Genomic DNA, 24,992 nt, shown 5'->3' with positions numbered 1-24,992 from the left:
AGGCCCTCAGCAGGTTTTTGAGGTAGAGTTACAGTTGCTTTGGGGCTGTCCTCTTGGTACCCCCAGCGTAGTGTCCTAATGATCTTGAGCGCTATCTTTGGATCGCATGCTGCCTTCTACCTTGATGCATTTTCTTTATGTTTGCCTGTTTGTTTTTGGTAGCAATGAATCTTAGGAAACCTGTCTTCATAATCCCCCACTGAACTGTAGTTCGGTTTCATACATACCTTTATCCTCTTTTCTGCCTAGATATTGGCGAATTGGTTTGCTCTTACATTATTCAAAAATAAATGCAGCGGGGGCTTCCCTGGTGGCGCAGTGGTTGAGAGTCCGCCTGCCGATGCAGGGGACACGGGTTCGTGCCCCGGTCTGGGAGGATCCCACATGCCGCGGAGCGGCTGGGCCCGTGAGCCATGGCCGCTGAGCCTGCGCGTCCGGAGCCTGTCCTCCGCAACGGGAGAGGCCACAACAGTGAGAGGCCCGCGTAACGCATAAAAAAAAAAAAAAAAAAAAAAAAAAAAAAAAATAAATGCAGCGGGCTTCCCTGGTGGCGCAGTGGTTGAGAGTCCGCCTGCCGATGCAGGGGACACGGGTTTGTGCCCCGGTCTGGGAGGATCCCACATGCCGCGGAGCGGCTGGGCCCGTGAGCCATGGCCGCTGAGCCTGCACGTCCGGAGCCTGTGCTCCGCAACGGGAGAGGCCACAACAGTGAGAGGCCCGCGTACCGCAAATAAATAAATAGATAGATAGATAGATAAATGCAGCTCCCACTTACCATATAAATAAAAGAGGAAAGCTAGATCACGTGGGAGAGTGGAAGTGAAAAAGCTATTCCATTTAACAGATGTCAGAGTGACCTTGTCCACCTTCATAACACATTATTCAGCTTAGATTGCAGGGTTTTTTGGTGCCCTGTATAATAGACGAGTTTTGTCTCCCCCTTCTAACCTTCCTTTCTTTCCGTCACAATGTCGTGTTCAGTATATGTGTGTTTTGGGTGCCCTTGTGCCATTTAAGTGAGATGTATGGGTCTTCAGCTTCCTGAAGCATTCTGGTTATCTTACTGAGGGACAGGTATGTGGGGTCAGATGGGCCAATAGTTTACATCTGGTTGAAGAAACAAACATTGGAATAAAGGCCATGTAATACAAGCATATATAGTGGTTTCATTAAAGTTTCTCATTTTTTTTTTAATCCTTGTGTCCCTCCCTCCCACCATTGGTCCCTCTGTTAGTTGCAGGTCGTGGTAAATGGCAGTTTTTGTTGAGCGGACACTGATGCAATATGCTGCCACCATAATTGACTGTGAACTGATATTTGTGCATGACCTCTCACCCCAACCGAGGACACATCCTTGCAGGAGGAGAAGACACATATGCTCTGCACGTTTTGTTCTCTGAACACTCAAGAAATATGCTCTGTGGAAGAGGTTATATCATGATTGTGAGACAAATAACCCATACATTTGTTCTAGTCTTAATGGCCTCCCACTCTTAGAGTAGGTTTCTATCCCTTGTTCCCATCCCTTCTGTTGTATTTTGTAAAAATGATTTCAGCAGGTAAGGGTCAGAGTGCATGAAAATGCCTCCTGTAGCGAGTTAGCAAGTGCAAGCCCTGCTTGGCTGACTCCCTACTGTGGGAAGTTAAGTAACCCAGGTGTAGACTGACTCTGCTTCGGCAGGTGAGATGCGGGCCTCCTCATGTGGTGCTGAAACAAGCAGGCCTTTTCATGTGCATTCATCAGCTTTTCCCAGGACTGGACCGCTCAGGCGTTGGCTACTAAACATGCTTTCTAACTTTGTGTTCTCCTGCCCCCAGTTGAGCCTCTTGCATCCCTTCCCATATCAAGAACGCATTACAGTTTTTTGACTTTTCAAAAATGTTACGATGGCTCCCCAATGTTCAGGTTGTGTTGTGTTTTGATTTTGTTAATATAGATGATTTTTGACATTAACGTCAGCTGAGTGTTGTGTTTTCTGTAAGCTTCATGGTGTCTGTGTGTAATGCCAACTGGATGAACCTACCTTTTGACTGGGGCTTGGATAAACTTGGCTCTTCTGCATCTCTGCTCCTGTTTTTCAGGGTATCCACTAAAGAAAAAAAAAATCTGGTAATTTGGGTCCTGAAGCAGTTACTGGTTTCCTTTATTTCTGACTTTTGAAGGTGAAGGAAATAGCCTATTACAAGCACCTGTCATTGCTGTCCTTTTTACCCCTGTCCGGTTACCCTTCAGGCCGGGATGTTCCTGTGAATGTGAAACCGCTAAGAATTTGATCAACTTGGTACTAGATCTGATTCCATTTGGAGGGTGGTTCTGTGGTGACTGCTTCCCTTCGTACAACCATGTTTTCATTATTAGTGGGTTTTGTTTTTCCCTGTTCCTTTCTCCACTCCCTCCCTCGCCAGCATACAAAAAGTCGGAATGCGCGTCAGTGGAATATAAGGCCGTTGCTTATCTTCGGTTTATTATTGTTTTTGCCGTAGCCTCCTCTGTAATAAATACAGTCTCCTGCAGATATAACGTGTAAAACAGGCAGTAAAATGTGGCTCCCACTCCTCAGGTTGTAGCCGCGTTGCACCGATTTCTTCCTCTGCCTCCCTCCGCTGGTGCTTGGTGAGTCATAGTGTCTATTTGACTTCCTCTATTTCCTGTCATGTGTTCTTTCCTCTCAGGTGCGTGTGGGGTTATGACGTGTGTTGACGACACCATGAGAGGCTAGAGCCTAGCCCGGCATCCTGTCCACTCCAGCCACATTTCTAACAGCCCCAGAACGGGTCCGATTACCAGGATGGGGCTGTCCATCTCCTGAACATCTTCTGCCTTTCCATGATGCGGAATCCTGATGACTTGGAAGCGGATTGTGCTGCTGTTTATTCTGCTCTTCTCTCCTTTCTTGCCTTCTGGTTGGGCTCCCTTGAAGATCGTCTTCTTTGCTCACGTTCCATACTGACTGCTTGGTAACCTCCTCTATCCATCAGTGGTTTTTGTTGGAGATACATACTATTACTAATACGAATGTGCTTAAGCGTGGCCTAGAATGGTCCAAAGACTAGCTCTGGGGGTGGGAATTAGGGGGAGTCAGATTTTCAGGTCCCTGCTTTCTCCATTAAATCATGCAGACCTGCAGAGTTGCCCAGTCAGAGTCTCACATGCAAATATAAAGGATGGAAGTGTTCCTTTAAAATAAATAAGCAGGATTTTAAGCATGTCCTCCTGACCTCTTCCTTCAGGTTCTGGTTTTTCAGTATCTTTTTGAACTTGAATAGCAGTGTCCTCTTTTCCTCGGGGTGTTGGAGCCAGCCCTTTCCATGAGTCTTGGGGGCCATTATAGAAGTTATCTTTTCTTAGCTCCCAATGGAGTTGGGCCTCAATGTAAGAGTTTTAAAATATGTTCGGCTGAAGAGATATAAAAAGTGGTCTGTCCAGTAAGTCTGAGGAAGGGATAAAGCAGTACAGTCACCCAGGGGCTTTATAACTTAGCCTCTGTTAAACTGCAGTTCCCTTGTGTGTCTTCTGGCCTTCTTGTTTAGAATGCCTCCTGCTTACGTGACCCTAAGGTTCCTCTCAGCTTCTAATCACCGGTGATTTGATGGTACCGACGCTCCCTTCCTGTTTGTTTTAATAGCTCTTCCCTCTTTTACTCTCCCTTAGCCTCTGAGTGACCTCCTAACCCTCTAATGTCCCTTTTGTGCTGACTACACAAGGTCAAGGCCTGGGGTTCTGCCTGGGAGTTTGGTTGCTTAGCACTAGAGCTCCCTTCACACTACATTTGCTCCCCTGGGGAAATCCCAGAAGAACCTTGTCCTGCAAGAGCCAGCGCACCAGCTGCTGACCTTGCTGCTGGAAGCCTTATGTGCTCCATAAGGTTGATGTCTGCTCACAGGGAAGCCAGGCTCAGTGCTAGTGCTGGGCTCTCAGGTGCTTTCTTGCATCTCTCCTGCATTTGGCAACTCTAGTTTTTGCCAGTTTAGGGGAAGCTGCTGCTCTCTTTGTTCTTCTCCCCACACCCAAAGGTTCTTGAACTCCAGCCACTCCAGTCGGACTGCAATGTGCAGCTCGGTGACCAGGACTCTCACAGCACAGAAACGTGCACGGTAGCCCTGTGGCGAAGGCAGCTGCGAGGGCAGAGTGGCAGCTACCCTGGGAGTCTCTCTCCCATGCTGCTAAGGCTCTTTCCTTTCTCCATCCCCTCCCCCTCTCCTCTCCTGTCCTCCCATCCCTCCCCACAGCTCCCTTTTCCCCTCTCCCTCTGCAAGAGTTGGAGTTTGTTAAGGAAACCTTGATTTGGGGGGAGTTTGCTTCAGCTGGTCGCCCTCCCTAATGGCTGAGTGCGTCGCTTTATGGCCTTTTGTCCATAGTACTTTGAGCCCTAGGAGTCCTGTGTGGCCAGTTCTTGTTTTGTAAAGCTCTCCTATTCACACTCCCCAGAACTGCAGGGGTATCCCTCTCTCCTTCTAAAGAAATCCGAAAGCATTTATGCTTTCCATGGGAATAAGAGAGAAGTCTATCTTTCTTAGTCTGAACATGTTTCTGAATGAAATTGCATAGAAATGCTGGAATTTTAAAAAGATTGTATTTCAGCCTCTACCACAGTTAGTGGTTGTGTTTAAGCACCTCCTTTTACAAATTTAATCCAGTTTTCAACTGAGTTCTTCTGTTGTGGATTTTTTTTTTGCACCGTAGGATGTGAAATCTAGGACATAATCTCTCACCTCTTTTATTTAGTTTGGGACATCAGGAGAAATTATTAGTGGACTTTGAAACTGGCAAGATGATTATTGGGTATCCTTTCAATGGAACGCTGGGTGCTGCCTAGTAAACCCTTTGGGGTTATCTGATTCTGTAGCCCCTTTGCTTTTTTTTTTTTTTTTACATCTTTATTGGAGTATAATTACTTTACAATGGTGTGTTAGTTTCTGCTTTATAACAAAGTGAATCAGTAGTTATACATATACATATGTTCCCATATCTCTTCCCTCTTGCGTCTCCCTCCCTCCCACCTTCCCTATCCCACTCCTCTAGGCGGTCACAAAGCACTGAGCTGATCTCCCTGTGCTATGCGGCCGCTTCCCACTAGCTATCTATTTTACGTTTTAACTGGCATGTTTTGCACCCCTGTGGAGAGGGAATTTAACTTGTGAAGACCTAATAAAGATGCAAATGATTCCTGTTTGTACAAATGTGGCCCTGTATAGACAGATACAATTAATTTCTGCTCTGTAAAAGAAATATTTTCAAACTTTACATTTTCACTCTATAGTTTTGCTGTACAGTTTTGCGTCTTTAGCAAACTGACTTCAGCATTTCTAGCTGCCTGTATATATATCCATCCTCCAGGCTCTGCTTCGAATCACTTGTAATATCTTTCTGGTTCCCTCATGAATTAGTGAGTTAAAATAAAATTTTTGACACATCTTTATTTTATATTTGTATAGAAGTCATGATTTTACCTGTTTGAAAATTATCCTTTAAGCGGATAGGGGAAGAAATTGCAAAAACGAGAGAAATACAAAACTACTTATAACATTGTTTTTATTGCCTCCTTTGTACCTGAAAGTATGAAGAGTCATTTGGTTGTAGAAGTTCTTTTAAAAAATACAGTTCTAAAGTGAATACGTCTCTTTCATCTGCAGAATGCCCAATTCCATCCTGTACCTTACTGGGTCTGCCGTTTTTTCACCAACAAGCTTTTTTTTTTAACAGCTTTATTGGAGTATAATTGCTTTACAATATTTTGTTAGTTTCTGCTGTATAACAAAGTTAATCAGCTATATGTATACATATATCCCCTCCCTCTTGAGCCTCCCTCCCACCCTCCCTATCCCACTCCTCTAGGTGGTCACAGTCCGACAAGCTTTTGTGTTGGAAAATTCAGGCGCCATAATAGGTTGAGGTAGAGGGATTGGACATTGAGCACAGGGCCCTATGTCTTGACGTTTGGTAGGTGTGTTCCAGCTCTGAATTTCAGCACCTCTGAAGAAATGTTTGATCAGGTGACTTGTCCAGAGGTTAGAGCACTATTAGAGACAGCATTTCTTAAAATTTGTTACTTCTTTCAGTAAAACATCTTATTTCCAAAATAATCTGTAGACTTGGTGTGTCACTGCCGTGAATTCTGTTTTCAGGAAGTTTTCTGCCACAAATTTGTCTAGTTCCCTTCTGATTCCTTGTTTAACTGACTTCATACAGGGGGACGCCTACAAATGAGCTCTGAGAAACAGGGTCCTAGCTTTTATTTAAGTGTCCTGAGCTATAATTTTTGTGTCTTTCTTTCTTTGTTCAAAGAAGGGAGAAAAGAAATTGAGGGAGTCCAGTAGCATTTTTTCCAAAGAAAAAAATGTCATCTCTTTCCAGAGAGAGTTGCCTCTAGCACAGATTCTGCTCTCGCTGGTTCATGCTCTTCAGTTCTCTTTTCTGTTCTCTGGGTGCATGTGGGGAGTGTTCTATGAGTCTATTTCATGGGTCCAAATTGGCTGTGAATGAGCCCATTGCAGACTTGGCTAAATGAATGCTTCAGGTATTTTGGAGGCAGTTGATAACATTCCCGATTCCCAGGTTCAGGTGTGTGATCAGGTTGTCTGATCTGTCCTGTGACTGCCGACTGATGTGATGAAACTTGAAATATTTCTGCCCAGCCACGGCTTCACTCTCCACTTCACCATCATAACACTGCTTAGCCCTAGATTGAACTCATTTTGTCCTGTGGCTATTGCTTATGTAAACATCTCAAAGTAAGTCATTTTACTAACACAGACATTCTGCTTACTCAAGTTTTAAGGCATTATTTAGCATGCTTCCAACATATTCCCTAAGGAATATGTTGTACAGAATTTTGTACGCTACTTGCAGTGTTGACGTCCAGATAAATATTCTCAAATCAGACCTCAGGGTGGCTTTGGAATTACCTAGTAATTTTGTGCCTCAGTTCCTCATGAAAGGGTGTTCTCGGGAAGAAATGATAGAATTCGTAAGACAAGATTAGATTCGGGAAGGTTTGAATTTGGAGGAAGACCTGTGTTCTCTTGTAGGACATTATTGCAACACGCCTGGCTACTTCACCCACCATAGAGAATATTTTCATATTCAGTCTAGTCCACTGTTTCCAGTTCTCAGTCCACTGACTCCAACTCCCTTATGGATGTGCTGTTTCTGAGTAGCTGTCTCAGCGCTCCTGACCATGCCCTCCTCCTTCTTCAGGCCCTTTCTCTTCTTCCTGGCAATTTTCCCTTTTGATCCTCACTGCCTTCTCATCATGCTTTACTTCAGCATTTACACAATCACTTATTACCATGATTTTGTACTTGTTGATATATTGATTGGTAACCCGTCTCAGTTGACATATGTGCAGTGGTTTTCCTGAATAGTTGATAAACTCCTGAGAAAATGGGATCTTTTTTGTATCTCTTCACAGAGCCTGATTTAGATTTGATCTGCCAGGAGATGACCTAAACAGTATGAAATTGTGTTTGAACGAATGTGACCCTAGATCTTAGATGTACCGTTAACTGTGCTGGTTAGTAACTAGAAGTGGGTAGACTAGTAGAAGGATACAACAGGAAGGATGCCTGTTTTCTAGCATATGGCAGCAGTACGGAGTACGTGATTAGTAGCATGAGCCCCAGTATCAGATCAGCCAAGTTCAAGTCCTGGCTCGATTGCTTATTAATTTGTCACCTTGAGGTTATTTAACATCTCTGTGCCATGGTTTTCTCATCTGTAACATGAAGGTAATAATGGCCCTTATTACCTCATTAGGTTGTGGTGTACTTGAATGAGTTAATACATCCGAAGTATTTAGAACAGTTGACATGGTTCATATGGTGGTGGTGGTGGTTATTAAATGGCTGAGCGTCCTGCCTAGCCTACAGAAAGTCCTCTAAAGTGACCCATCATCCTCATCAGTAGTATTTGTATTGCAAACTTTTTATCCAAGTCCCGAACCATACTCCTTCTCTCCTGAGTTCTTTTACTGCCCCATTATCTCTCCTTGACATTTAACATATGCTATCTGGCTTGTGTTTTAGATGCATTTGTCATGTTGAGTCATGAATGAATGATCAAACAATTAGTATTTATCAAAAGCTTATTATATTCCAGGCACAGTGCTAGGCGTTGAGGACAGAACATTAAACTGTACAGGTGTAGTCCTTCTAGGTCATACACAATTCGGTCTCTAATTACAGCTATGATAGAAGTATAGAGACCTGTGAGAGTGTATCTTCACAGCCTACCCCTTCTCCCATGTGCTCAGAGACCATCTTTTAAGTGATTTTAAAATGAGGCCTAAAGGAGGAGTTAGTTGGAGGTCTTGTTCAATTGATAGGCTAGATCCTTAGAATCTCACATTTAGAACCTCAGTACAATATCCATATGCAAATACATCATATCAAAGTTGTAAAGTCACTGGTTGGAGGCAGGGTTAAATCTGTAGTTTTCCTTAGGAAGAATTAGAATTCCCAAATATATGCCAAAAGACGACAATTCTAACAACTTTAAAGTTATTTTTCTTTAAGGGTAGTTTCTTTACTGCTTAGCCTATCATTGCACATTTTTCATGTATGTGTGGAATTCTGGGTACTTTTTATTAAATCTGTTTCTGAGCCCAACCATGGCACTCTTTACATCGTGCTGCTGGCTTTACTAGGAACACATTTTTCTTATTCTTGCATCATGCTAATAATGTGTGATTTTTGTTTGTATTTCTACCTAATGTCGACACTCCTTTTTGGCTCTGAACCATAATTATCTAAGTTAAACTTTTATTCCTTAGGAAAAGAGCTACTTAGTTTGCTGTCTTCAGTGCCATAAAGCTCTGTGCTTTAGATGATGTTTTTGAAGGAATCACGGAGCACGTTTCACATGCAATTTTAGGTCGGGATGTTTTCCAAATCAGTGTCCAGACTTCATTACAGTGTCCATAATATTTATTTGTCTCAAAATATGTGGAACAATTTGAAGAACTAATTCACTCAAGAGAATGTTGACTCTTGGCTCAAAAAAAAAAAATAAACTGGAGAGAGTTATCTGACCTGAATAATTTGCAAGTTTATCTGGGCAAAACTGAATAAGCCCTGAATATTAATGTATTTTCTTCTTTTAAAAACAAAAACTTGGGGACTTCCCTGGTGGCGCAGTGGATAAGACTGCGCTCCCAATGCAGGGGATCCAGGTTCAGTCCCTGGTCAGGGAACTAGATCCCACATGCATGCCGCAACTAAGGAGCCCACCTGCCACAGCTAAGGCCCGGCACAACCAAATAAATAAATTAAATAAAAACAAAAACGTACACAGTTCTTAGCACAAGTTTTCTGTCAAAATTTTTGTTTTTAAATGCACTGAATATCAATAAGCCAAAGGAAGAAAATCATCTCTACCAGTACTACCAGAAATTTTTCAATAAGAATACATCTGTTCACCAAAATGTGGGGTTGTTTTCTTTTTTCATTTTCTCTCCTCCCCCCTCTCTTTTTTAAGTGATGAAAGGTTTTTTCAGAACAGAGACTTTCTTTTATTCTTAACGGTACAGTCAGTGTGTAGAACAGTGACACATAATAGGTGCTTAATTCCTTTTTCCACATGAATATTCCTCTTTTACACTTTTAATGTCTACCTAGTATTGTGTCTTATGTATTGTTGGATAGTTTATTTGGAACATTTTTTCCTTTCTCTCTCTCTCTCTCTCTCTCTCTCTCTCTCTCTCTCTCACACACACACACACACACACACACACAAACATTGGTTCCTTAGCTAAATCATAGTCTGTAGTTATTTTCTTAGAACAATTTCATAAAGTAGAAACTTAGACCAAAGGATAGCATGACATGTTTTAGCATGATCATTATTTACCTATAAATCTTTATTGAGTAAAATGATTAGATTTTAGTTTTATGCATTTGTTATTCTTAAACACTGACCACCTTTTGTCTTAATTAATAATTTCTACCATACTGGATATCCTTTTTCTCTGTTTCAAAAAGTTGAACTTAACCTTGCAAATTTTATAATTATTTTCGTTAGCACTTTAAAAATGTAAATATTAACTCCTTCAAAATGCTTTTTACTTAATTTATTGGACCTAAATTGGTATGTCTTCAAGCAAAGCTGAATGTTCACAGTACTTTTAGGGGATGTTGAAATTATTTTAATCACGTAACCTTTATTTAACATTTATTTTCATTTTTTATTTCATGTCATAGATTGCTTGGTTTTTTGTTTTTTTCCTCCTCCATCCTTTTCTGAAGTTGTGTGTTCTTGTCTCAGTTGGGGCAGAGTTTAGCATGGCATCAATTTCCTTGCCTCTGAGTTCTTGATTTGCCCATGAAATGAAAACTTGTGCTTTGTTAGACCATCGTTTAAATTCTTTACTCTGCACGTATTATTTTAATTATATCTTTCAAGCCATTTTGTGGTTCTGTAATAAATCCTCACCTCTTGCATTGTACTTCAGACCTGTATGTTACTTTTTTTTTTTTTTTTTTTGCGGTACGCGGGCCTCTCAACACTGTGGCCTCTCCCATTGCGGAGCACAGGCTCCGGACGCGCAGGCTTAGCGGCCATGGCTCATGGGCCCAGCCACTCCGTGGCATGTGGGATCTTCCCGGACCGGGGCACGAACCCGTGTCCCCTGCATCGGCAGGCGGACTCTCAACCACTGCGCCACCAGGGACGCCCCAAACCTGTATGTTACTTTTTAATCATAGCCTTGTAATTGATAATCCAGAGTTAACAGATGCTGGTTGAGTGCTTTGTTCCCTATTCTCACTGTCACATACAGGTATAAGCTATGTTTTTAGACCATTCTCACGTCCTTTTTCTGGTAACGTACGAGATGTTTATTGTGGTATTCCTATAATAATTTATTGTCCTTTTTTCTTAGAAAAGTAACAGCAGACTTGTTAAAAATTTAAATGGCCTTTTTTCACATCCCCATTGATTGTGTTTATCTTTACCAATTTAAAATAGGAATGCTGTCTTTAACTATTTTCTTATCAATGTAATTGTCTGTGATATAAATTGGTTTTTCTACAATTCGGATAAATTACATGTTTTTTGAGAAATAATTAACCTGAAAATAATTGGAAGGTATGCCTTCCAGTGCGTTTAAGCTCCCTTTCAAACTTTTTTTTTGTTATAAATTGGTAATTTTAGACCACTGTCTCTTATGTCCATATTCTTGAGCAGTTATAATTAAGTTTCATAGTAAAATGTTTTCTTCATATAACTAAGCAGCCAGTGGTATCAGAAATATAGTGTATTGCTATGCTCGTAGATAATGAAAAGAATTTATGTGTTGATTCAATGTTCTCATGAATAGGATAGTCTTTCGCCCGAATAAAATCTACAAAAGCAATTCCTATATTTACTTAACTGATCCAAGATAAGACATTTTCTCCATGAAAAAATAGTGGGTTTTTTTGGTTTTTTTTGTTTTTTTAAGGAAAAGGTTGTAAGGAGGAAGGTTTTTATGGAAGAAGGCATGGATTCAGGAAATACAACCTAGGAAAGGATGTGAAGGGAATTTCCAGGGTCGGCCCAGGGCATCTGCTGTGTAGCAGGCCCCACGGGTTACCATTTATGCAGAGGTCAATAGGCAGATGGGAGCGCTCCAGGGAGGGCTGTAATTTAAAAAGTCATGATTTTAGAAACGCTGAATATCAGTTTAACCAAGAATTGTAATAGTAATCTGTTGGAGAGCTAGAGTCTGTAGAAATGGGACTAGGGACAGTTTGGGATGAAATAGTGGATGGGAAGAAGGTGGAGTTTATTTGTGAACACCACAAATCATGAGCCATAACTTTGAGACAGTTGAGTGGAATGGCAGACCTGAGGAGGGATGTGGCTTGGCCTGCCTTGGTCATCCACGCTAAAGAAAGAGGATTGAAGAAAGGAAGAGAGCAGACTGGTAAGAGTTGATACCCTCATCGTAAGTAGATACAGATTTACATCTGCTCTCTTTATCTGAGACACAGATATACCACCATCTGCACTTTCTGTACTAAACTTATAAGTAGACTTTTTTTTTCTTGTCTTAGAGAATAAACGAAGGGCATTGTATTTCCTGTTGGTGATAAAATGCAGATGTTTCCCGCTCAGAGGCTGTAACTGCATTTCTAAAGGTTAAATTGATTAGTTCTCACAGCATAATTTCAGCTGGTTAAATTTGGGAAACTGAAAGTCATTTGATAAAAGAATAATCTCTGAGCCTGTACAGAATTTTCATTTGATTGGGAATTGGGTATTATTTTATTCACATTAATCCGGATCACAGAATGATTTTATTTCAAGGTAGAAAAGAAATGTCAATAGGCATATGTACTTAGTAGTACTCTCTTCATTATTTGATGAGAATATTTCCTCTGTATAGCCAACTGAGGGATGACATCATGCTTTCTCTTAGCCATTGCCTAAGAATTGATACTTTCTTATGGTGCTTTTGGGAAATGGCTAAGATTTTTTTTTTCTACGCTCTTCTAACCCCTTGCTTTCTCATCCAAACTATTTTCTGCTTAAATTTTTTTTTTTTTTTTTTTGCAGTACGCGGGCCTCTCACTGCTGTGGTCTTTCCCGTTGTGGAGCACAGGCTCCGGACGCGCAGGCTCAGTGGCCACGGCTCATGGGCCCAGCCGCTCCGCGGCATGAGGGATCCTCCCAGACCGGGGCACGAACCCGTGTCCCCTGCATTAGCAGGCGGACTCTCAACCACTGCGCCACCAGGGAAGCCCTTCTTGTTTATTTTTAAATTTAGGTGTAACTTATGGAGTTTTGATAAACAGGTATATACAAAGCCATCACCAAAGTCAAGAAAAGAGGCTTTCATCATCCCCCACAATGCTTCCGTCCCCTCTGGAGTCAACCCCCAACCCTTCCCCTGATCTATGGCAACCACTGATCTGCTTTCTGTCCTTACAGTTTAACTTTTGTAAGACTGTCGTAGAAATGGAGTCGTGTATTTGAGATCCATCCGCGTTGTTGCCTACTTCCTCTTTATTGTAGAGTAGTATTCTGTCATGTGAGTGGACTACAGTTTGTTTATCCAGAGCCCTGTTGAGGGAGATTTCAGGTACGTCCAGCTTGGAGTGATGGCAGGTGAAGGCCAGGCCGTATTCTGGGGCCACTCTAATCTCTGTGGCAGGATTTGACTTGCTCTTAGCTGGACCGCCACGATTGTTGGGATGCTGCTTTGCATGTTTTCACTCTAAACACATGATTGCGCTTCTCTTCTTAACATTTGCCAAGTCCTGCTTTCTTTTCTCAGTGTTGTACCTCATGGAACAGAGCTAGATGGTGGGCAAGACCAACCAAATAAAAATACTCATAGACACCTGTCTTTTGCAGGGCTCTAGAGGTCAGGCGCATCCTCAACGTTTCAAGTCTGATGGCGGAGGAATTTTCCCCTCCATGTTGGGGACACAGAGGACATGGTCAACAGCTTTCTTCTTACAGTGTGGGAAGCACACCACACTGGCTCCCTCTGCCCTTTGGTCTCTGCTTTTTAAGGCTGCCCTCCCTTAATAATTGGTAAAGAAGTAGAAGCAGGGAAGAAAACTGAAGGTCATGTTCTCTGAGTGTTCTCCCGATTAGAATGCAGCCTCCCAAGTTTAGGGCTTTCTTCCAACCTAGGACTCCTGCAAATGTCCTCTTGCTTCATGCTCCCAGGAATGGAGCCCGGAGCCTGAAACATGATTTCTCCTACTTTCTGACGTGTTGGAGCCTGAGTGAGGTGCTGTGCCAGCTAACTAAACACTGTGAGAAACTGTAAACCATAGACGACACTTGATGAAAGATTATTGATGGCCCAGCTTCAGCACCTGTTTTTTCTCATGGTTTGTTTCTTTATAATTTTTTTTTCCCAGAGTGGTTTTCTCTAGGGTTCTCTCCTATGTTCACTTCATTCCTGTTAAACTTGCGCCTCACTGATGTTTACACCCTCTACCAGCCCCGTTTACAGACACTTCACCACGAAACATTGATAACCAGCCAGGGAAGGGGAGCTTCAGATGTTTAAGTGCTTTGTGGTAATGTTGGAGCTGGGCCTATTCCCAAGTATCTCCTCTCAGGGCCCCATTTATGTCAAGAGATTATCTTGCTATGCAGCTCATTCCTCAAAGAGAATCATAAGCTCATTGTGTGAATTGGAATATCACATGGGGCCAATAGAGCCCTGTGGTCGGGAAGGAGGAAGAGTGTGTGGTGATGGATGACTTTTTTGCCTTTCTGGTCAGGGATGTAGTTATGATTTGTTTTCCACATAGTTGCAGAGGTAATTCACCTGGTCTGGAGAGCCCTGACAAGATAGATACCTATGATGATGAATTACCACAATACAGCTTAAAATAACAGAGTGTGTTTGCTTCAGTATCCTTAGCTGTAAGTTCTGATTTCCATGTTCTCTTTTTCTCTCTGCATCTGTCCTCTTGTACACATAGACTTTGCTGCTTCAATATTAAGATTGATTGGACCCAAACAGCATTGTGCTCTGGAGTCCTTGAGCCTCAGGTCAGTCCTATAGATACAGGATTGTTGGCTCTTTTAGGGGAGAAACGCTCCTGGTTTGCTGGAGTGGGCAGTTCAGGCCGCAGCTATACCTGCAGGAAGCTTCATCACGTTTGATGGGCCTCTTTCGAGTTCAGTTTCTCAAGTGCTTGTGGAGTTGAATACCCCCATGGTACCATTGTAAGCTCTGCATGTATTTGGTTTTAGTTCTTTTTCCTATGATGTTAATCAAAGAGTGATTGTGATGATGGGAACTAATTAGTGAGCTTCATCATTAACAGTTCCCATTTGAGACTTGCACATGGTAATCCTGAGTGGTTAATTGTTAACTAATAAGTTTACTGATTCCCATTTCCCTGTGCTGTTCTGTGTGCCATGAGGTTTGCCTCTCACCAGTCCTAACCACGTTAATGCCTACTGTATGGCTATTTTCAATGGAAAAATCATAGAATTCACTTTGCTAACGTCTAGTGTAAACGGACAGCCAAAATCCCGGTTCTAGAATTCAGAGAACTTTGATTTATGTAAGTTCTGCTCTTCAAGGATGCAGGGGACCTAGCTGTGTAAGTAGTGTTCTTGTGGACCTCTGTCCTGTGCCTGCCATATAAGGATTCTGCTTTCCTTGTTCTCTTTCCCACCCCACTCCCATTCACAACTTTCCCACTCTCCCAAACTTGGTAATTCATTGTATTCAGTTATTTCAAACATGTGTGTTTGCTTACACGGGAGGGTACTTTGTAGAGGTAAGTTGCAGTCTCACTGCTGTAGGGATTTTTTTTTATAGGCATTGACACATGCACCCACATTTACAAGAAATTTAGCCTGACCATCCAGAAGTGAGGGCAGAGTAGGAGTGTATTATTAAGGTGTCTTTATAACCTTTTCCACTCCCTAAGGATCATCCTTCTTTTCTTCAGCGTCCTTCAAAGCCCTGCTCCTGTAAGTTTGAAGTATAGATATTCACATTCTTTGAAATGAAGTCACCCCAGGCATGTTTGTTACATCATTACTTTCTCAATTTCAAGGTGCATTGAGGAGGCGGAAACATTCCTTAAAGAGATGCCATCCACAATAGCAGGTTAAATGTAGCTAATACAACCTTAAATTAGCTTTTCTAGGAGCACAGGTAATGTGAAAAGTGCCAGTGCAACAAAGAGCGCTTATCTGCTCAGCACTGCAGTTACTTCTTGATTATTTACACCAGTGGAGGGGAATGTTAGTATAGAAAACAAAACTATAGCTCATTTATCTACATGGATTCTCAAAGCCTTGAGACTGTGTAGCTCAACTATGACAACTATGGCCAATAGATTCCTAGACCTCATGTAAACCAGCCACAGCATAGAAAACCTGAGGATGAGGGACTTTGCAACTAGACTTCTAAGCAGAAATATTTGATATTTAATAGTCTTACCTTGAAGTGAGCATCCTAAGTCTCGATGTTGTTATCTCTTTAAATTTGAGGCCTTTAATCTTTATTTTTAAAAGTATGTTTGGAGTTATAAGGAAATCTGTCACTTCACTAAGTCTTAGAAGGTCCTGCTTTGCATTATTGGAAGAAAATTTTAAATGTCGTGTTAATGACATGCTTTGAACTTGATCACTTGGCTGCCCTTGAGATCCACCTGGCATCTTCAACCCCTCAGTAGGGCCTAAACTGGACTCTCTTATACTGGTTCTCATAGTCATGCTTTCTCTTCTTTACCTATAGCTGTAACCTTAGAAATGAGTATTGGAATCTAGCACGTTGCTATACTTTCACAGGCTCCTTGGAAGGCAAGTCATTTAGCCATAGCATTTAGTCCATTTTCTAAAAATCAAAATTCCTTAAAAAAAAAAAATTCCATAGCTAAATTAGCAGAGAATGACTTACAGCTACATCACCTGAGGGAACTTGTCAATATGCCTTGCCAGTCTTTTCTTTTGAGCCACTGAAACAAATATTAAAGGTTTCAAGAATTTTTGGATTGAAAAGGAATTTGCCAAGCAAAGGGACAGCTTGAGATGACAAGGAAAGACAGACACCATTGCCTGCCTGTGACTGAGATTTGAAAGAGTTGATATCTTTTGGTGATTACATTCAATTTAATTGGCTTTATAAGAATTTTTTATTTCTAAAACTCTACCACCTTGGACAAGATTTCCATCTTTTCCTTTAACAGGTGGTCCACGGGCATATCACCTGCTCCAGGCCTTTGGAGCATTTGCCTCAAGAGGATGGGGAGCTCCATGTCTTATCTTACAGTTTTGCCTCTGGAAAGAGACATGGCCAATTGTGGTGGGCTTTTAAAATTTGCTTTCATGCCTTCGATTGTCACAGTTGGCTTTCACTTCTAATCTTTGTCATAATCGATGGCATGTCACATTCTCTTTGCTGTCCTCCTGTGTATTTCTGGAATAGGACTAAGTTGTAGGTTGAGGCTTAGGAGGAGTGAGGAACATCCATTGGTTTATTTTTATCTATCTGTCTGTCTCTCTGTCTATGTGTCTTACATAGCTAATAGTAGGGCCCCTTCGTTTCTCCTTGATTCTCTGAGTAAGTATGTCTCTTGATAAACTAAGTAATCATTTAGCAAAATAGGAGAATCTGCTGCATTAACGGTGTACCTGTGCATGTGCTGTTTTATTCCTGTAAGCATCTTTTTCTCAGGTAATTACGTCCAGGAGACAGTGATGAGCAAATGTCTATTTCTGAAAAATATAGATTACTGCAGTCTTGAGGGAAGACCTTCTCTTTAGAGACCTTAAGTTGCCTAATGATTTGTGATAATCAATTTGATAATTGTTGACTTATTGGCTCAGCTCAGGAATAATGTCCCAGATTTATTCTAGTATGGCAAGAGGATTTTAATCAGGTAGTAGTGCCTTCTTTCCCATGGAGCATTTGTCTTGCTTGGCTGTTCTGGACTTCAGCCAACTGCTAGGAAGCATTTTCCCACTGTGTGTGGATAGTAGAATGCGTATTTGTTTAAGTGTTCATTGGGGGAGTTTCCAACCCACTAAAGCTCATTGTTACCTTACCTTTTACCAGTGTGCCCTTAGAAACACTGAGAATGGATGACTGCCTCTCCTTTTCTCTGGGAATCTGTTTGAAGGGAAGGATGAATCTCATTACTATGAATATTGTTTTCATCCCAGCCTACCTCACTGCTTCTGAATTAGAGGAGCCCCTTTGGCTGCTGTGAAGATGCTCAAATACTTGATGGCTTGTTAAATTTTCATTATCTGATGTGCGTGAATTCAGGTGCAATAGCTCTGCCGCTCAGAGTTGGGAAGGAAGAGCTTGGCGAGTGCAGACGGCTTATGTCATCCGAGTCAGGAAAGTGTGCAGAGCTTGCTGTCCTCAGAGGGAGTTTGCCAGTGGGCTGGCTGCGCTGAAAACCTCCTCAATTCATCCAGTGACTAGTCCCCCAGCACGTGCTGCGTGATACTTCGATGCTTGCTTACTCTGTCATCTGTTTAATTAGCTTGAGAGACTGAAAGGACTTGATGGCTCTTAGCTCCTCCAAAGCTGAGAGCTCTGAGGTTCAGAAGGTCCACGATTTGGCACTCTTGAGGGTGGAATGCATGCAGTTTGCGTTGATGTGTGAAAAAAGTTTAAAAAGCCCTGTGCAGTTTCATGTGTTTTTATTGTTTCTGTAATTATTTGCGCTGACATGATGCAGTATTTACTGGTCCCTGTGGTTCACATCCTGCTGTTGCAGATTTCCCAGGCTGGGAACAGGAGCAGTGTGCCCCAGGTCCTGGCTCATCCCTCAAAAGCGTGGGGAGCAGGGCTTGCGGTATTGGTGCCCAAAGAAGGCTGTGCTCTCCTCCTTGTTAGGAAAACATAGCCTATTAAAGTTTGAAGATGAACTGTTTTGGGTTTCCTCGGAAAGGGCTTTAGGGGCTGTATCAGGAGCCGGGTGTCACAGGTTTTTTTTTGTTCGTTTGTTTGGGGGTTTTTAAATGAAAATTAAAGGTTAGATTAATCTCCAAAGAAGGTGAGTATTGGTCTTCTCTCGTCGATTTTATGTAGAAGGAAGAAGAGCTCTTTTTCCTATTCCAGAGGAGTGAAATTCTCATTTCAGGCCACAGTCCTAACCTTTTTTTTTTTTTTTTTTTTTTTTGGGGTTTGCGAGGCTCTCACTGTTGTGGCCTCTCCCGTTGCAGAGCACAGGCTCCGGACGCGCAGGCTCAGCGGCCATGGCTCACAGGTCCAGCCGCTCCGCGGCATGTGGGATCTTCCTGGACCGGGGCATGAACCCGTGTCCCCTGCATCGGCAGGCGGACTCTCAACCACTGCGCCACGAGGGAAGCCCCGTCCTAACTTTTATATCCACTTTAGTAATTGAACAGAGGGGAGAAGAGAGTGAGAATGTTCTGGAAGCTTTTGATTAACTGTATTTCTCCTATGAAAGTCACATCGGTATCTTGTTTTTGTCCTGGTTTCAGAAATGTCTGATATTCTAGGGTTTTTCACCCAGCTTCCTGTGGTCTGCCAGACTTTTTGCCCTAGACCAGAGAGAAACATACATTTACCTAGATTCCATTACTTTTCTAACGATTCTTCTTTTCTCCCCCAGGACACCCAAAAAGCAAAGCAGTTTCTGCCCTTCCTTCAGCGGGCAGGTCGTTCTGAAGCCGTGGTGGAGTATGTGTTCAGTGGGTCTCGTCTCAAGCTGTATTTGCCAAAGGAAACTTGCCTTATCACCTTCTTGCTTGCAGGTAAGTCTTCTGTGTTATGTGTTGTTCTGAAAATTCTTCTTGGAGCTCGGAAGTCATCCCTGGAGGTCACATGCCCTCCTTTCTACAGGACTTGGAGCCCATGTAGGTCCTTCAGCCTCTAATTGAGATGTGAACACAGAGTTCCTAGGTTTGATCCCGCTGTTACTGCAGACCCAGCACTGGTCCTGTCCTGCTTCTCATTCCCGCCAACCACAGGACGTAGGAGTGCAGGACAGCTAACAAGACAGCCCGTATCCTCACACAGCCTGAGTGAAGGGAATTCCAGACATAGGAAAACATTAATGATGGAGTGCTCACCGTTGGTGTTGCCCATTTGGGATGGACCGCCCTGCTGTGTTAGTCACGGGCAAGGCCACAGAGGCGCCGAGACACTCTGCCCTTGTAGATCCACAGGCAGTGCCACTTGTGCTCTTTTATTGTTTTCAAGTGTCCTTAGGATCCAAATCCTTTATGAAACTCCAGCTGTGACATTACCTTCACAAGCCCCTGCGTCCCTGGTATTTCCCTCTTGCACTAAGGGTGCCATGCCAGGGCAAGCCTTCCTCCTTTACTTTGCTGACTGACTGTCCATCTTTCTTATCCTGTCTTATCTAGTAACATTTCACAAGCCAGCAAGTCTGTGTGTGAACTGTGCTCTTTGAGAAATTTACATGTGTGCATTCAAGGAGCAGACCGTTTCATTTCTTCCCTGCCGGCAGACAAGAAAGTTATTTATTTCCATCAGTACTTTGCAGTTGTGGTCTTTGAGGGAGAGGGTCACCCCACCCCGATATACATTCCCAAAGGTTGTATTCCATTGTGTTTACCCACTGCACGCCACCTCCTCTGAGGCCAACCTGTTGCCTCAGCACTACTTCTGTTGAATCCTGGGGTAGAATTTGCCATGGGGGAAGAGAACTGGGGGCCATGTTTGCCATCCCCTGCCAGATCGCCTCAGCCTTGCTCTCCTCGAAGGCACTGACGGTTTCTTCCCCATAAGGGTCTCCCTCAGGCCCCAACTAAATGGATTGTTAAGTGCGATTAGTCACTCACCTAGCAGAAAGCCGTGAAGCTCACTGTTGCTGCCTGGCCCTCACTGCTCCGCGAGGCTCCTGAGCTCTCTTAAGAGGTTACTGATCACTGCCCAGCTCTGCAGGCTTTCTGCAGCTCAGGGGCAGCTCTAGAGAAGAAAGGCCGCAAGAAGTCCCTACCTCGCCGAAGGGCTGTGCTCTCGTGTCTGCGAATATGAGTTGTAAGTAAACTGAGGGGCAGCGTGGCAGTGTGTGTGAGTCCTTTCATGGAGCCATTTGTGCCCTTTCTCTTAAGATTTCTGTAGCGGAGGAGTTTCTTAGCAGTGAATTCTTGTTACAGGGTTTGAGGTATATATTCAACTCATTCTTTGCTCTCTGCCCGCAAAACAAAAGCATCCTTCTGGCAGAGCTTTATCCCAGAGGTGTGAAAGAGAAACAGTATTATTCTTTCCTGGAAAGCTGGCTGCAGATCTATAGGGGAAAGAAAACATTGAAGTTCTGGCTTCCAAACTTAAAACCACCTGAATGGAGCCGGCTCAGAGCTTTAAACCTGTCTTGCCTGGAGTTTTCCTGCAGAACCCTTCTGGTGGTACCTTGCTGAAACACAAGCAGCCTGATCACTCAACTCGGCATCAGCTGGTTCCTCTGTGTACTTGGCATTAATCTAAGCTTAGCAATTCAAAAGGCATTGCTTGAGTTAACTTACACTGTGAAAGATAGATTACAGAAGCAAATTCCTGGTAGAAACATAAGCTTTTCCATTTTTCTCCTGCCGTACTCTATGCAGTTGTATTATGCATCTTCTGATTTCTTTAGAAACCTGGCAGGGATACAGGACATTGAAAAGCTGGAAAAGAAAGCCGGCCTCGGTTTGAATCATGGCTCTGCTCTGTACAAGCAGGGGACTTTAGGGAGGTTTGTTTTTTTTGGGTTTTGTTTTGTTTTTTTGACTCTCTTCAAACGTTAGTTTACACATCAGTTAACTGGAGAAAGTTTCTTGCCGCTCAGGATGTATAAAGGTTTAGAGCAAGCCTGCCATAAGTAGATCGTCAATAAATGTTTCCTTCCTGTTCTTCTCACAAAGACTTAGTGAATTCATAACTAGAGCTTTCCTTAACTCTGTATAGAATGGCACAGTTGTGCAGTATGTGTGCACGTACCTGTGGCTCTACCACGGAGACTTTGACCTCCCCATTAATTCAAGTAAATCAAGAGAAGGAGCTAGTAGGAGCTGTCCTAGCCTCCTCCTGACTAAGCAAAATGCTCACTAAAAGAAAAGCTACTGGCTTTCCTCTTTGAGTCTGGAGCAAGGAACTCTGCATCCTGGTAAGACACAGTCCTAGGTCTTAAGCGCCAGAGGGAAGACAGATACATGAACAAGCTGTAGTGTTGGGTGTTAGGTGAGAAAATAGAAGTATTTACAACGCACAGAAGTAGCACAGAGAAGAGAACGGTTGGTTAGGTGGAGATCAGGGATTGTGTATCTGAGCTGTGTTTTAAAGGACAAATAGGAGTTTGCAATGTTGTAAGGACAGGACGGGAGGGGAGGAAGAGAGGAATATTCTAGATAGAGGTACCAGCAGGTATACAAAGATGTAGAGGTATGATGCATTCTGATGTGTCCAGGAAACCATGAATCCTTTGGTATTGGTGGGGTATAAAGAGTCAAGAGTGGGGTAAGGCTGGAAACACAGATGGAAGCTAGTCTTCTGTGGAATATACTGTGGACCCTCAGAGGTGCTCAAGGTATCAGGGGTGTGTCATGCTCACACTTGTGTTAAGAAAGTTTATTTTGGTAGATACATTGGTATACGTGAGGCTGGAGGCTGGGAGAGTGGTTAAGAAGCAAGAGGGATAGAGGCCCGAAATCTGGTGATGGAGGAGAGGAGAGATTGGAAGAGTATTTAAGAGGAAGACTTCCTAATTCAAGGAATGACTGAGGTTTTTTGGTCAAGGATGGGGGATGACATTGAGTATGGGAGAGAAAGTAAACAGGTCCAAGGCTTGAGTTATTGGGCAGATTTTGATGTCCACCAGCAAGGGCGACACTAAGAGTAGTAGGTTCTTGGAACAGATCGTTGGTGGTCAGAGATTTAGATGAAGAATCCTCAGAGAGCAGTCTTCTGGAAGCCAAGGGAGGGGAGAATTCCAAGGAGTCAGCAGTGTCGGGTTTTACTTTAAAAGATCAAGTAGTTAGGAACTAGGGAGTGATTTTATACTGTTGATTAATTGGTAAGTCACAGATGATCTTTGTCAGTACGATTGGGGAGTAAATGTGGGCAATAAGGAACAGAATTTAAAATAGACTGCTCTTCACAGCAGTCTAATAGAATGGAAAAAGGAGTACAGAAAAGTGAATGCTAAAGGGTCAAGGGAACATTCTGAAGATGTCAGCATCTTGAGTACTTTTATAACGAATTCTTAGGATTGGTGCAGAACGTGGCACGGATACTTGGAAGAGCTATTCAGTATACCTATTGTCTTCATAGTGCCAGTTATAGACTGTAAAACTCAACAAAGTCTCCTTGGCTAATGAGGATATAAAAGAGATGAAGTGAGAAGGTATCAGGAACTTGAGAGGCACTAGTCTGAACAGGAACTCAGAAAGGATACAAGTAAATGTTTGCTAGGGCAGTGACCCTGCGGAGACAGAATGAATGCGATGGAGAACATGGCTGGAGGATCCTAGAGAAAAGGGTCCCTCGGTCATCCGGGACCAATCACAAAGCTGAACGTCAGCGTAGACAGACACGATGCTTACACCGTGTAGCTGCTCACCTGGAAGGTGGTCCTCATGGCACGGCTTGGCAGCTCTCTGTGGAATGTGCCCTGCACCCTGTAAAATTGACGTCTGCTGGAAATGACGTTAGGGTTGTGATTCTCAAGGGGAAAGTCAAGAAAATTGTTCAGCAATCCCATATGTGCTGGGATCATCACTCCCGGCCTTTTGGAGAGCCCTCTGGATTTCAAGGTGGGGTGGACACTTTCCGTTTTTACGTGGCCTTATTTGGGCAGACGGCCCCGCAGCTTGATAGGGAGTGGCATTTGGCCCGAGCCAGCTGGCCTCTCCGTCATGGTTCCTGCACCCCTGCATGTGGAATGATTGCTTGGTCAGATGGGATAGCAGGTGGGGCTGGGCAAAGTCAGCTGTAGCTAACAGGCCAGCGCCTCCTGAGAGCTCTTGCCCTTCAGTCCTCTGAGCACCTGGCTTAGGTTCAGCCGGTGAGCAGGTGACCTTACCGCCTCAGAACTAAGACGGTTCAAGGTCCCCCCGCCTGCTGCTGTGGCCTCCTCCTATGTGCACTTATTTCAGTCTCAGAGGCAGTCACAGGAAGTTCTTGTCCTGAGTTAACAGAAAGGTCAGCATTCCTCAGGCCCCCAACACTTGTTTAAAACGGCCCTTTTTCCTCATCTAGCATTTAGTGAGTTCCATACATTTCCTCCTCTTGGAACAAAAGCAGTTTACCTTCAGTCTTTATTTTTAGTTCATTTTCACCTGTCCTGTGTGTCACCTTTTACTTAGTATCTCGTCTAAAGGGATACGGAGGCACATATTTGCAGATTGCTTGGCCCATGATCCACGTTTTTATTTCCCAGCACCGGTGGGCCTGGAGCGTGTGCCTTATTGCTGTGACCTTTATATTATGTTGCCCTATTTTGCATTACTTTCTTAGCTCTGGGCTACTTGGGTCATGCTGAGGGCACAGTTCAGGAAGTTGTCCTGTTGGCTAAGCATAGCAGGTATCAAATTAGTGCCTGTAAACCAAATGCCTGAATGAGAAGAGGGTAATAATTTGAGGTTTCAGTGTAAAGTAATCTAAGGAGTCTTGTGTCAGATATTTGGAGTCTTCTAACTCACTGAGCCTGCCCCATTTACATTTCTGTGTTTGTTCTTAACGGTGGGACAGCAATAAGTGTGAGGAATTGTGGACCGAGGCAGGTTTGGCATGGAGGGGAGTGGATGTCTGTCACCTGGTGTGGAACTCACTGTACAAACCACCAAGAATGCAGCAGCCACCTGGCAGGGGGTTTCCATGTGGATCACAGCAGGTGACTTATAATTAACCAGTTACCTAGTCATATGAAACAAGACCAGAAAATGAGACTTTTCTTTGCCTGCCCTTTGGCATTTTTCAATTTTTTTTTCTCTTTGATTACAAGTCCCCTCTTGAAGCTGCCTTATGACAAGGGAAGCAATAAGGAGAGGTCCTAGATGTCTGGGGTTTGATAAATGGTGGCGGGTTTGTGCATGATGAGCTAAAGGGTTGGCTGTGTGTCCTTCTACCCCGAATGCCTTTGAACAGAGTACCTCATTTCCTTCTGTCTCTGTAATGTCTCTTCTCCGGCCAATCCTAATAGGAATATCAACTGCCTGTTTCAGTAGACCAAGAACTTTAATGAGAGGAGAGGGAAGGTGAACAGGAATATTGTCCTCATCTCCTGGCCCCAGGAATGGTGGATCCCCATTGATTACCAGTGCCTAACCAAATTAACACAACACCAATGTATGTTTAAGTGAGAAATCCCATTCTGCTATCACAGAGGTGCTAATGAATCACGCTGTTGTTGTAGTTGTGTTTGCTGGGCTTCTATCCTTAATTAAGCAGTTACAGGGTCTGCTGATACTTATGAATTCTTTTCAGTTACTTTAATTGAATTGCAACTTAATGGATATTTGTAAAGTGGAGTATTCTTCCTCTTGGGACTTGCCCATTTGGTTCTGTCTCTGCCTCCTACTTGCTTCCAGTTGGGTCCCATTA

The 24,992-nt window shown here is 43.2% G+C and overlaps 1 protein-coding gene across 2 annotated transcripts in view; it reads left to right on the top strand.

Annotated features, from left to right (window-relative positions):
- SND1 (staphylococcal nuclease and tudor domain containing 1) overlaps positions 1–24,992 on the top strand; it is a 420,353-nt gene that overhangs the window by 252,975 nt on the left and 142,386 nt on the right. For both annotated transcript variants that reach the window (XM_032642818.1, XM_032642817.1), the window contains one exon: positions 19,060–19,201. In XM_032642818.1, the coding sequence (XP_032498709.1) occupies positions 19,060–19,201 (142 nt within the window). The remainder of the gene's footprint in view (positions 1–19,059; positions 19,202–24,992) is intronic.

The sequence above is a fragment of the Phocoena sinus genome, chromosome 9 (assembly GCF_008692025.1).
Source record: "Phocoena sinus isolate mPhoSin1 chromosome 9, mPhoSin1.pri, whole genome shotgun sequence".
Classification (NCBI taxonomy): domain Eukaryota; kingdom Metazoa; phylum Chordata; class Mammalia; order Artiodactyla; family Phocoenidae; genus Phocoena; species Phocoena sinus.
The sequence above is the reverse complement of the archived record's forward strand: the minus strand, read 5'-3'. Positions and strand labels throughout refer to the sequence as shown.